This window comes from Portunus trituberculatus, chromosome 36 (assembly GCF_017591435.1).
Source record: "Portunus trituberculatus isolate SZX2019 chromosome 36, ASM1759143v1, whole genome shotgun sequence".
Classification (NCBI taxonomy): domain Eukaryota; kingdom Metazoa; phylum Arthropoda; class Malacostraca; order Decapoda; family Portunidae; genus Portunus; species Portunus trituberculatus.
In genome coordinates, this window is record NC_059290.1 from 11,969,365 (window position 1) to 11,982,606 (window position 13,242).

The following is a 13,242-nucleotide window of genomic DNA, read 5'->3' on the forward strand; positions in this document are numbered from 1 at the left end:
GTCAATATATGCACGTACTGTATACTGATGTAATTCTTGTATAAAACTCTCAAACAACATATAAAATATCTGTATAAAATTTCACACACAGCAGAGCTACAGAGATGTGTTACAAATGTGTTTTCCATTCTTTTGTGTGTGTGTGTGTATTTACCTAGTTGTAGTTTTACAGGGCCTGGGCTTTATGCTCGTGTGGTCCCGTCTCCATATCTACACTTATCCAATTTTTCTTTAAAACTATGTACACTCTTTGCTGATACCACTTCCTCACTCAAACTGTTCCAAGTCTCAACACATCTTTGCGGGAAACTAAATTTTTTAACATCTCTCAGACATCGTCCCTTCCTTAGTTTCTTACTATGCGATCTAGTGCTTCTAAAGTCATATTCTTCTCTCAGGATCAGTTTCTCATTATCCACTTCATCCATTCCGTTAATCAATTTATAAACTTGTATCAGATCCCCTCTCTCTCTGCTCTGCTCTCTGTGTGTGTGTGTGTGTGTGTGTGTGTGTGTGTGTGTGTGTGTGTGTGTGTGTGTGTGTGTGTGTGTGTGTGTGTGTTGCTAACTGACTCGCAAACATACACTTTCTTGTGATGTTTTTAGGCAAGATAATGTACACAATTTCATAAATCCAAAAGCTACAAAGATGTATCATAAATGTATATTCATATAGTGTGTGTGTGTGTAAGTGTGTGTGTGCATGTGTGCTGGCAGTGTGTTGGTAACTGACTTGGCTATAGGAATCTCTTGTGTTTACAGCTAATACTATTTACAAAAAAGTCTTCCCTTGTCTCGATAACTCAATATACAAAACAAAGAATCCTTCCATGTGTTTACCGATTAACATTATATACAAAAAAGTCTTCCTCACAGACTCAAAACATCAAGGAATTCCAAGTTTGTGGAGTGTTAACATAAATCTGGCACACACATTTCCTCAAGTCATGTTTCCAGTAAGACACTTCTGAATATCAAACATGATTAATATGAGACACTAAAAAAAAAAAAAAAAAAAATATATATATATATATCTATGGAGAGGAATTAATCATGAGCTCTTAGATAAATTGAACATATACATTTCCTAGTGGTATGTTTGGCAAGACTCTTTGAATGCTATATACTAAATGTGTCAAGAAATAATAGATAGAAAAAAAGAAAGAGAAAGCAGTGAGTAGTTAATTATGAGCCTTTCAATAAATCAAGTAAATTTCCTTGTTTGTTAAGATTTTTTTTTGTTTCTGAATACCAAATGCATCACTCTTCCCGAAAAAGAATCCTAAAGTTAAGAATTCGCAATGAGCTTTTCACACAATCACGCATACACACACACACACACACACACACACACACACACACATCAACATCTTCCAGCCAGCAAACACCGCGTAGTGTAGTGGTTAGCATGCTCGACTCACACTCGAGAGGGCCGAGTTCGAGTCCCGGAAAGCAGCGAGGCATATGGGCAAGCCTCTTAATGTGTGGCCCTTGTTCACCTAGGTACAGGATGTAACTGGAGGGGTTGTGGCCTCGCTTTCCCGGTGTGTGTTGTGTGTTGATGTGGTCTCAGTCCTACCCGAAGATCGGTCTATGAGCTCTGAGCTCGCTCCATAATGGGGAAGACTGGCTGGGTGACCAGCAGACGACCGAGGTGAATTACACACACACCAACATCTCCCTGTAATATATCTCTCAGCAAATAATTTCTCTGATAAGCTTTTAACATGAATAAATAAAATAAAAGAAAAAGAAAAGATAGAATACATGAATGAACTGATCACACACACACACACACACACACACACACACTCAAACATATCTCAAATAACACTTCTCTTTTTGGCAATTTTTCCTGAACAATATCAAAAGTGGCACTTCACAAATAACATGGAAAAAAAAAATTCTTCATGTAATACAATGGCACAGAAAAACAAACAAACAAACAACCACTCCACATATACTCTGGACAAAGGTCAAAGGTCAGTGTTCTTGAGAGCTAAGTGGCTAATGACCTCTAATGACTTAATCTGACCTTCCATGATCCAAAATGTTAAACCTGACACACTTAAATAATCCTTAAATTCTGCCCTGCCACTTACATGATCTCACTCTGACCTGACACTAGAATAACCTCACCTAACCTACCACATTCTAAGAAACCCCAAACCTGTCCAAACCTCTCCCTTCAAATACACATATGACACTGAAAAACCTCACTTTCTTTCCTTCAATAACCTCAACAAACCTCATGACCTCACTCTGACCTGACACTAAATTAACCTCACCAAACCTATCCCAATGTAAGAAGCCCTAAACCTCTCCTTTCAAACACACATATGACACTGAAAAACCTCACTTTCTTTCTCTCAATAACCTCATCAAACCTCAAATGCTCAAATAAACCCAAGAAATTGTGCTAACACTCACAAAATAACCTCAAGATTTCATTTCCTTTAACCTCCACACACTTGAGTAACCTCACCAACCTCACACACTCAAATATGCCCTAAAAATTTGCCTAACACAAATGAACTCAAAAACTTCACCTCAACACTCAAATAATCCTAGCAAATTGTCCTTAACACATCCATATAACCTTTAAAACTGCCCCAGACGCATTCAAATAGCCCTAGAAAATTGTCCTTAACATACCCAAATAACCCTAAAAATTGTCCTTGACATCCCCAAATGACCCTAGAAAATTGTCCTTAACATATCCAAATGACCCTAAAACTGACCTAACTGACCTAAATGAACCCTAAATTTAACCTCCCACTCATGTAACCGCAGGGTTAAGCCATCGCTACTCCCCCGTGCCAATCACATCCCTGGACTCCTGCATCATGAAGACGGCTTTTTCCAGGGCGGCAAGGAAGGCGTAGGCAGTGGTTGTGGCATCCGATGGGGCCTCCAGGGTGATGTCCTGCATCTCCTCCCCAGCCAGGCAGTACTGCACCAACAGGCCGCTCACCAGGCAGCCCCCAGCCGTGTCCTGGCAACACCCCACTCACTCAAGATTTGTAGATTTAGTGGTGTACTTATTGCTATTGTTGTTGTCATTGCTATTTCTTTTTATATATCATGTGGGGTTTTTACGGAAATTTATAGACTAAAGGAGATATCTTTTATAGGTACCTCCTATCTGAAAGCCCACCCACTAGGAAACTATAATCCTGAGTTAGAAAGCTCTTCCTACACTCAGACCATGGCCAAGATTTGAACCAGTGCACTAGGAGACCTCTCATACCTAAAAGTGCATGTGGTTCCTCTGTACCATGGCAACCACTCCCTAAATTCTTTCCTTTTTCTTCCTTTATGTGCAGTAAGAGGTACTTTTTTTTTTTTTTTTTTGTAAGAGGTAAAACTAGACAAGGGAAACAAAAGCCATACAAAAAACGCTAACGGAATGAAAAGAATGAAAAAAACAAAAAATAAAAGGTCGACTCAGGTGTCAGTCCATGAAGTCAAAACGGTTATCCAAAACTGAAGGAAGTGTCTTGAAACCTCCCTCTTTAAATGGCAATTCCATGGCAGAGCTGTACTTTTGTTTTTTATCCTTTCTGTAACAACTTCTTACTTTCCTGTGGTTGTTTATCTCACTAACTTTCTATTTACACTGAATTGACTTGATGTTACAACTCTTATTGCTTCCATGATTACCTCAGTGAACACAAAAGAACTCACAAACAGGAGCAGGCAGGGACCTCAAGACTCTACAGGTAAATACTGCACATACTCAGGCCTCACCAGTACATATGCAACTTACAGGTAAATACACATTCTATATTTACAGGAGCATGTTTATGGATTTTTAGTTACAGTGGAGGAATAATTTGTATCAACTTGCATCATTGCTCGACAAATGCATGTAAATTTTGGTTGCATAGTAAATTTTGTCAGCTGCGTTTGTGAGAGAAAGTTATGTTCTTGTCATGAGTCAGGAAGAGAGTAAAAGCACAGAAACACATAAAAACAATAAGACACAAACCAAAATCATTCATGTGTGATGGTCATTAACGCTGCATTATTCACAAGGATCATAAATAAAACTTGTCCATGGTGAGAAGAAAACAAAGGAAGAACATAAACACATATGCATAATAAACTCAAGGTCAACTTATTCAATGGAATCATATACACAACATGTCAATGCAATAAAAACTGTAACGAAAATGATGAGAAGGAAACACGAGAATGATGAAGATAAGAACATAGAAAAATATTGTCATTGCTTTCTGCTTCAAAACAACAATGATACTGATGAAAAGGGAGAGAGAGAGAGAGAGAGAGAGAGAGAGAGAGAGAGAGAGAGAGAGAGAGAGAGAGAGAGAGAGAGAGAGAGAGAGAGAGAGATGAAAACAACAAAGATAACAAAACAATGATGATAATGACAAAAAAAAAAGAAAACCCAAAGACTCACAAAATACACAAAACAAATACACCAATAAATAAACAAATAAAAACTTACAAATTCAAAATAAAGAAAACTTAGCTTACCTGGTTTTTTCTCTCCACCTGAAGGCTCGTCAATCTGTGCAGAGGGATGCAGGTGGGCGGGTCAGGTGAGTTAGGGTCTCCAGACAACATCAGGAAGCGATGGTCGGGGGAGAGGCGACAGTGGGCCAAGTTGGGGTTGTCGCTGCCCACACACAAAATTGCCCCTGCAGAATTTTTAGTGATCGGTAGAAAATATTGGTTACAGATTTTGCATTGCTGTGTCATTGCCAAAATACAAGAGTACCCTGCAGGAGTGTGGGATGTGCGTGTAACCTAATCTAACCTAGCCTAACCTAACTGGTGGCTAAATAAGTTATAGGTTATGTTTTTCTTGTTTTTCTTGAATACCTAAAGGAAAAGATGTTCCTGTATGTGTGAATTATTATTGAAAGATGAAGAAGTGGCTATATATCTTGTTATTCTTAATTTTCTTCCTATGTGAATATCTGTATCATGATTAGTGACCCGAAAATTAATTTTGCTTCCGTCACCCTTGTTGTGTTGCCTGAGTTAGCAGAAAGCCACTCACCCGTCACCAAGTTCTTGAGGTCCTGGCTGAAGAAGATTTTCTCCTTCTGTGTGGTGTTGGCGCAGGAGGAGCACAGCCTTACGGGGTCCAGGAAGCACATTCTGGGTAGCTCCATGCGAGTGTCACAGCACGCCGCACAGCACACTCGCCCACACCTTCGGCAGTGGTGCTAGGGGAATAGGAGTGCTGTCAGGGCAAAGCTAACCAAGAAAGAGAGTGAACAAGGGAATAAAGAAGAAACTGTGCATCAAGATGGACAATTTGAGGTGGTGACACTGATATAACATTCTTCTGTGACAGGTTATGGATCTGGGCCAAACATTCACGAAGGTCTCAAGATATTCACTCTATTCTTTTGGCTAAATGTCTTGGACTTGCTTGGGAACTGGCATCTAAGCGGGCCTTTTTTATTTAATCGTTTTTATTGCTCCTCTTACATAGAAAAAGATGAGCGAGTGAGTAGCAGAATCAATCTCCTCTACAGAGCCCCTGATTAAATTAGGTTAGGTTAGGTTAGGGAGGTTGACAGGAAGCAGGAAGTAGAGGCCCTGTTGGGTTAGGGAAGTCAAGGGTGGTGTAGCTCCCTGCGATGTTAGGTTAGGTTACTCATATTCTTACCCGTCTCTTGAGGAAGTCGAATTTTTCCTTGCAGTCCATACATGTCGGGCTCTGTAAATCACAATTGCCAAGTGAGTGACAAACTGAAACACACACACACATCACTCCAACCACTCTCTTACTCCTGCCTTAAATTATTCATCTATTATCTGTATGTGACCCTATTCCATCTCCATCCACTCCCACTCAACTCACTAGTCACCTCCATCTCTCAGAACACTCCCACCTGCTTCTGTGTCACATATCAACCAAATTTCACCACTATCTACAGCTCTTAACCATCCATCTACTACCCATAGCTACATGACCTTTTCCCAGTTCTATCCCCTCCCACTCAACTCTGGCCATCCTCGCTTCTCAGGACACTCCCACTGCTTGTTTAGGTCACATATCATCCAAATTCCACCACTACCCTCCATCTACCACTATCTACAGCTCTTAACCATCCATCTACTGCCCATACGTGACCTTATCCCAGCTTTATCCCTCTCAATCAACTACGGCCATCCTCGCCTCTCAGAACACTCCCACTGCTTGTATGGGTCATATATCATCCAAATTTCACCACTATCTTCCCTCCACCACTATCTACTGCTATTAACTATCCATCTACTACCCATACGTGACCTTTCCCCATCTTTATCCCTCTCACTCAACTATGGCTATCCTCGCCTCTCAGGACACTGCCACTGCTTGTTTGAGTCACATATCTAACATAATTAATCACTACCCTCCATCTACACCTCTGAACTATTTATTACCCAAACGTGACCCTATTCCATCTCTATCCCCTCCCACTCGACTCTCTCTGGCCACCCTCGCCTCTCAGGAACACCCTCAACACACTCCGCCTCGAGCCTCGCACCCCCTCACCTGTTTGTCTGGTATCCATTCTGGCTCCTTCAACTCAAAGGGACTCCTGCCACACTCGCTCATGGGCACGATCCTCAGCCCAGACTTAGAGCGGAGGAGCCTCTTCCCTGGCGAGGACGTTGCTGCCATGTTTAGGGACTTTTGAGAGCAGTGTTGCCACGCTTCCATGACTAATTTTCCCTACAGCCAAGGTGATTTTCCCCTACATTACCCTACGCTCACAAATCGTGATTATATACTGAAATAAAGACTACACATGCAAAAAAGAAAAAAAAATGTTTACTTACATGCTTAGCAGGTTGATGATGATTATGAAGATTCTTGTGCTTCAACGAACATAGCATTTTCATCTTTATCCGAGTATTTTGAGAAGTACCTTGTTCTTGCACTTGAATACCGCTTACACAGAGAAGGGGTCAGGGCAAAATTTGATAGAAATCTCTCGTATGTTTTAATTATTGATTCCAGTGTCTTAGTCGATAACTTATTTCTAAGTTTTGATTTGTTGTTAAGTTTCGAGAATGTTCTTTCAACTTCTGCTGTACTTTGGGGTAATGCTGTTACTCTCAGCATGAAGGTTGATAGTTGTTCATATGAAGCTACTTTTCTCATTTCTTTCCAAAACTCCTCAATGCTCTTACTTTCCCATCCTCCTTTCTTCACCTCTTCATCAACTAAAATTGACCTCCATTGTCGATCAGTGATTTGTACATTAGCATCAGGAAGAAAACGTGGTAGCCTCTGAAACAAGACTGCTGCTGAGTTCACTTCAGCTTTATCCTTCAAAATGTATTCATGGTTAACGTCTTTGAGTGCCGCAAAAACTGGATCCACTAGATTAATCCTTTTTAGAATTTGACAGCATGCAGTTTTGTACCAGTTTCTACACCGTGAAAGAAAGCTCCCTCTTTCGTGTGGCTTCAGTTTTGACAGGGTTTCGCTTGCAAGTATCCCAGGATAGACTTTATCCAACTGCAACCAATTTGATTCAAAATGGAAAAAATAAATGGAGGTATACTTAACACATTCTAACTCCCGACGTGTCTACAAAGTAATATCCTCTTATATTAAGAAATGATGGACTGTCTATGTAAGCCATATTGAATTTCAGTTGAATTTCAGTCGTGCCATATTTATTTTCAGACTTGTAAATGCTATAGTTTCTTAATAGTATTGAGAGGAATGTCACTAACGGGATCGAATCCAGCCGTACTGGACACGAATCGTCGAGTCAGGTAGAGAAAGGATAGACACGTATCAGACTCGTCACTCTCTCTCTCTCTCTCTCTCTCTCTCTCTCTCTCTCTCTCTCTCTCTCTCTCATTTTGATTTCGTGTATGAAATTGATTGACAGTTGAAAATTTTTAATTTTCCCCTACATTCCCCTACGATGAGGCGATTTTCCCCGTAGGTATCCCCTACTCCCTACAGAGGCCTAAAATCCCCTACCGTAGGGGATTTCCCCTACGCGTGGCAACACTGTTTGAGAGTGCCGAGGAGGACTTCTGATAGGGCCGAGTTCGGGTCGTGAGGATGCCGAGTTTTGGAAAGAGAGAGCGGTCAGTTTGTTAATATTCTGCCTTTATCACTGGAAGCTTGGTCAGAAGGTGTTTTTATTTTCCCAGCTGTGGCCTTGAGTGGTGCCTGCTGGCCTTTACTAGCTTAGATGCCAGGTAATGCATTAGTGGACTGATTTACGGGGCGGTTGTAATGGTATGACACATTTTCGCTATTTGACAGGTCTGCTAATTGGCTCTGACTCTTATCTGACAGAGAGGTGTGAGGGTTGTGCTTGGACTGATAGGAATGACAAGCGGTACATTAGTAAAGATGACATGTAAATAATTCTGGCACTATAACTGGCACCTCGCTAACGGTGGGAGGGGGAGTGGCATGTTTGTCTGTCGGTCAGTCTGCTTATCTACGAACTTTACTTACTTTTCCTGTAAATGTCGTATTCCCAGTACATACAAATCAGTAACACTTAAATGATATACACACATCCGCTGAAACAAGACAAGTGGCACGCACTACATATACCATAGCTAAAGAGATTGTAATTACTTCACTCGTGTCTCTACTACGCATTATTTCAAACACGTATTTAGTTGACAATTCAGTGCCTCACGTAAGTTGTCCTGGCACCTCGATTGAGTGGCACTGTCTGGGAAAGTATATGATGCTGGAGGAAGGACACGTGTGAGAAACTACTATATACGTGTTATCAATTGACGCCTTTTTAATCTAAAATGCTGCGATAAAAGACGAAAAGATTATACATGAGCTGGAATACACTAAAATTCAAAAGGGATCCTAACCTCACCGTACCCAATCTCTGAAAAATAAGCAGAATATATTGGGATTATACCAAGAAAAGTATTAATAATCATTGTTATTAAAACTATTGCCTTTTCATAATATTTCTAACACTCGGGTATCGTACTGTACATGATATTGAAAAGCCTTGAATACTGAGGCAAATACCAGGTAAGCCGTTCATAACCACACTTCCACCTAGCGCTCCAAGACCTTACAAGGATATAATCAAAATGTGCAGATTTCTAACACTCGGGTTTCGTACTGTACTATTAAAAAGCCTTGAATACTGAGGCAATTACCAGGGAAACCAAGCAAAGCCACACTCTACCTAACGCTCCAGGATATTACAACAACAAGGATATAACCAAAATGTGCAGATTCACTAAGGAAACAAGCCCGGTACCCTGAGTCACTCCACAGCCCGGCCATGTTTGGTGTATTTGCTCAAGCCACGAGGAAGCTGCAGAGTCACTCCAATGCTGCCTTCCTTGTTATGTGGAGGAAGACACTACGGGAACCTTAATATACGTAATGATGGCAGATATGGTGACAAATAAGTGTGTGTGTGTGTGTCTCGACTCGGTTGCGTAACACACTCCCCGCGAGATTGCGTTGAGTTCAGTGTGTGTGTGCGTGTGTGTTTCACTGTTTGATCTGATCTGCTGCAGTCTCTGACGAGACAGCCAGACGTTACCCTACGGAACGAGCTCAGAGCTCATTATTTCCGATCTTCGGATAGGCCTGAGACCAGGCACACAAAACACACCGGGACAACAAGGTCACAACTCCTCGATTTACATCCCGTACTTATTCACTGCTAGGTGAACAGGGGCTACACGTGAAAGGAGACACACCCAAATATCTCCACCCGGCCGGGGAAGCGAACCCCGGTGCTCTGGCTTGTGAAGCCAGTGCTCTAACCACTGAGCTACCGGGCGTGTGTGTGTGTGTGTGTGTGTGTGTGTGAAAATTAAAAATTATCTTTATATTTAAACAAATCTAATAAACAAAGTTCTGACGAGGAATAATATCAGAGAGAGAGAGAGAGAGAGAGAGAGAGAGAGAGAGAGAGAGAGAGTACGTGTCCAGCAACTACTGTGGTAATTGATAAACATACTCGTTCTTTTCTTTTTTATTCAAAACTTATCATACCGTGTTCCCTTTACAAGTTCTTCGTTTGCGTCGCCTTCAGGAGCTCGTAAAGAGACAGAAAGAGTCAACCTCAAGTAACAGATATTGGTAATTCTACGTATACGTGAATGATATTTTTTCTCTTTTATTCGAGACATTTCATATCGTGTTGTTGTTCTCTTTACAAGTTCTACATCTGCTCGCAAAGAGGAAGAAGGAAGAAACATACTTGAGCATTAGGTATCGTACTTGAGAGAGAGAGAGAGAGAGAGAGAGAGAGAGAGAGAGAGAGAGAGAGAGAGAGAGAGAGTGACTGGTGAGTAGAGTTGTTGAACTATCACTACAATTATGAACGTACTGTTGACATTCGTGATGACTTCCACTAGAGCCTGTTAAAGTGATTGAGACGAGGCATTAAATGTTGACAAAATTCATTTCTACATTTTCAAATCTCTTCACGATAGACAATAATAGTTGTTACATCAAGTCATTTACACGCTTGCCCATACCAATCACTTCCACTAGAGCCTTAGATGACAAAAACAAGGTAATACGTGTTTGATTATACACTTCTACACTTACAAGTACTTTCATAACTCTTAAACCATAAAATCTATCACATCAAGTCAGTGGCGTAGCTAGGAAGTATTTTTGCTGCCAGAGACGGACCGCTGTCTTCCGCTTATATTAACGTGGAGCCCTTTGAAAGTATGGAGGAGCGCGGCAGAAGGGTTTCAGAGTGGGGGCGAGCCAGAGTAGACTGGAGCCGTGCGTGGTGGAGGCATGCAGTGCCTCCTGCCCTGTCTCCCACACACACACACACACACACACACACTGCTAAGATGATGACATTGCGAAAACAGACACAACACACACACCATTATCATCATCTACACAACTTAAGACAGAAGAACACACACACACACACTATAATTTTGTGTTTTATGAAAAACTGGCCAACACACACACACTATAATTTTGTGTCTAATGAAAAACAGGTCAACACACACACACAAACTGCTAAGATGATGACATTGCGAAAACAGACCACACACACACACACACACACTCACTGCTAAGATGATGACATTGTGAAAACACACACACACACACACACACATACACGGTATAACACAGTAAATCATGCTAAATATAGACAAGAGAGCCAGGAAGGGAAGGCAGCTGGGAGGTTCCCGCCATCGTGACGTCACGGCCTGGCCCAGTGAACTGATGACGTCACGGCCCTGGCCTGATCTGGCGGGCTTTATACGATACGAAGATAATTTAAAAAATGACCCCTCGAAAAAATGCAGCCAGGTCCAAATGCTTTACATATTCTGACTTGGCACAAACTTTAACTTATATCAAAACTATAAAGAGATTCCAAACCCAAGTAATATTAAAGATTTTTTAAAAGAACTATAAATAAATTGTTGGAACCTTGTCCCCCATTTAGAAATATTGAAATTTCCTCCCCTTCTCACTTCAAATGAATGAAACACACTTTAAAAAATACGAACAGTCTTTTCCAACACTATAGAGTGAGCTAGAGTCAGAGATTAAGAATTCACAAGGGTAACAACAAAAAAATTATTGGAACATTATCACATTTATAAAACAATTCTACTCTCCACTAATTCCAGAGACCAGGAAAGCGAAACACTTTAAAACACATCAACTATCTTTTGAAAACAATAAGAACTTGATACTGCCTCTAACAAAAAAAAATTCTGGATGGTACTGAAAATTTGGCGCCAAAAAATGCCCTTATTTAACACGAAAAACAACGCCAACAACAACATGAAGCACCCCACACACGCACGGAAAACACTTCAAACACAGCGAAATACTTGTAGAAAGCATAAAATCTTAGTAATGAGCACAAATAAACACTCCACGAATTAAGGAAAATTCTGGGTGGGCTGGGGTAGGCAATAGGCATAGCCAAGATGGCGGCCGGGTCGTGGGGAGTGTTAACCCCCTTGTACATCACTTAAACCTTCACCAAACTTAGACCTGGCCATGATGGCAATGTGTGAAAGCTGGATATGGAAGCTTAGTGACGCGGCAGCATGTTGTGGCAAGACAGACCTATAATACTACTGATAAATAATGGGATTCAAGTTGGCGGCGGGGTCTGTTTTCGGGTGGACACCTCCCTCTACATCACATAGAAAAAACCTTCCCCAAACCTAACCTGGTCATGGCGGTATTTCTAAATACTGGATATGAAAGCTTAGTGACGCGACTGCTTGTTGAGGCTAGGTAGCTCTATAAAAGTGAGAAATAAGGCAGGTCATGTCTGGCTGGCTGCCATCTCAGTCGTTTTGTTTTCAATGATTAGCGGAATATTAATACAAAAAAGCAAAATGGCTGGCAAATAAAATCGAATGTAACCAAATAATGAATAATAAAACTTAACCTCCTCACCTAGACCTTTACAAATGGCACGGAAGATATTTAATGATTTTTCCAGAGTTATTGTTTGGCTGTGACTCGCCTTAAAAGAAACACCGAGACATGGAAAAAGCTGCGTCACCTTGATAACGTAGTCCTTTCTCTGCTGTTGTGCTTTCATGGCTTTAGTCCAGCAATAAGATTTTGAGACGAAAACAGCAACGCACTCTTCTTAGTCAGAAAACCTTGAAAACACTCGCGATATCCCGTACGTGTCACTTCCAACAGAGCCTTTTGAGTGTAGAAATCCTGTTAGTATGTCACTAGAATCGTAAAGATAATTTAAAAACCCCGTGTCAATTTAACCAGAGGTTTTTAAATGTAGTAGTAGAAGGTAACCGCACACCTCCTGCCGCCACGAAAGAGTAGGAAAACCTGAACTGGAGGGAGGGTGGGACCGTGGGAGTGGTGGGCGGGTGGTGTCACTGCCTGGATCAGCGTAGCAACGGTACCTCTATTAATTAACCAGCTAATTATTGGAAAAGAAAGTGGTATTGATACTAGTGCATAGATCGGTAGCACAACTTATCCTGTATTTATATTCATAGTAATACCAATGATATAAGTAGGTATAAAGTAATGTGAATCCTGTTGGTTCCTGGACAGCGCGCGTTATCTATTAGATGGCATTTTGATCGGGAATGTGTGAACGAGGCTGTGGCTTGTTACTCTACGCTTGTTTCTCGTTAATCCAGCAATCATCAAACAAGCGTAACCTGTGTGTCTGCCTGTCTCTTTCCTTACACCTGAGGGAATCATCACGTGTGTGTGTGTGTGTGTGTGTGTGTGTGTGTGTGTGTGTGTAATCTATCACCG

General features: G+C 41.2%; 1 protein-coding gene across 3 annotated transcripts; it reads right to left on the reverse strand.

Moving 5' to 3' along the window:
- Positions 1-1,068: 1,068 nt before the first annotated feature.
- LOC123513723 (zinc finger FYVE domain-containing protein 21-like) lies at positions 1,069-13,227 on the reverse strand. Of its 3 annotated transcripts, none has more exons than XM_045271117.1 (7): positions 12,509-13,227; positions 8,010-8,024; positions 6,520-6,667; positions 5,647-5,697; positions 5,029-5,197; positions 4,500-4,663; positions 1,069-2,994 (listed from the first exon to the last, which is right to left on the reverse strand). In XM_045271117.1, exons 3-7 carry the CDS (start codon positions 6,646-6,648, stop codon positions 2,806-2,808), a joined length of 702 nt encoding a protein of 233 aa, XP_045127052.1. In that variant the 5' UTR covers positions 6,649-6,667; positions 8,010-8,024; positions 12,509-13,227; the 3' UTR covers positions 1,069-2,805. The 3 variants fall into 3 exon arrangements, with proteins under 3 accessions (XP_045127052.1, XP_045127050.1, XP_045127051.1); XM_045271115.1 differs by lacking the exon at positions 12,509-13,227 and adding an exon at positions 9,242-9,282; XM_045271116.1 differs by lacking the exons at positions 5,647-5,697; positions 8,010-8,024; positions 12,509-13,227.
- Between the last annotated feature and the right edge of the window lie 15 nt (positions 13,228-13,242).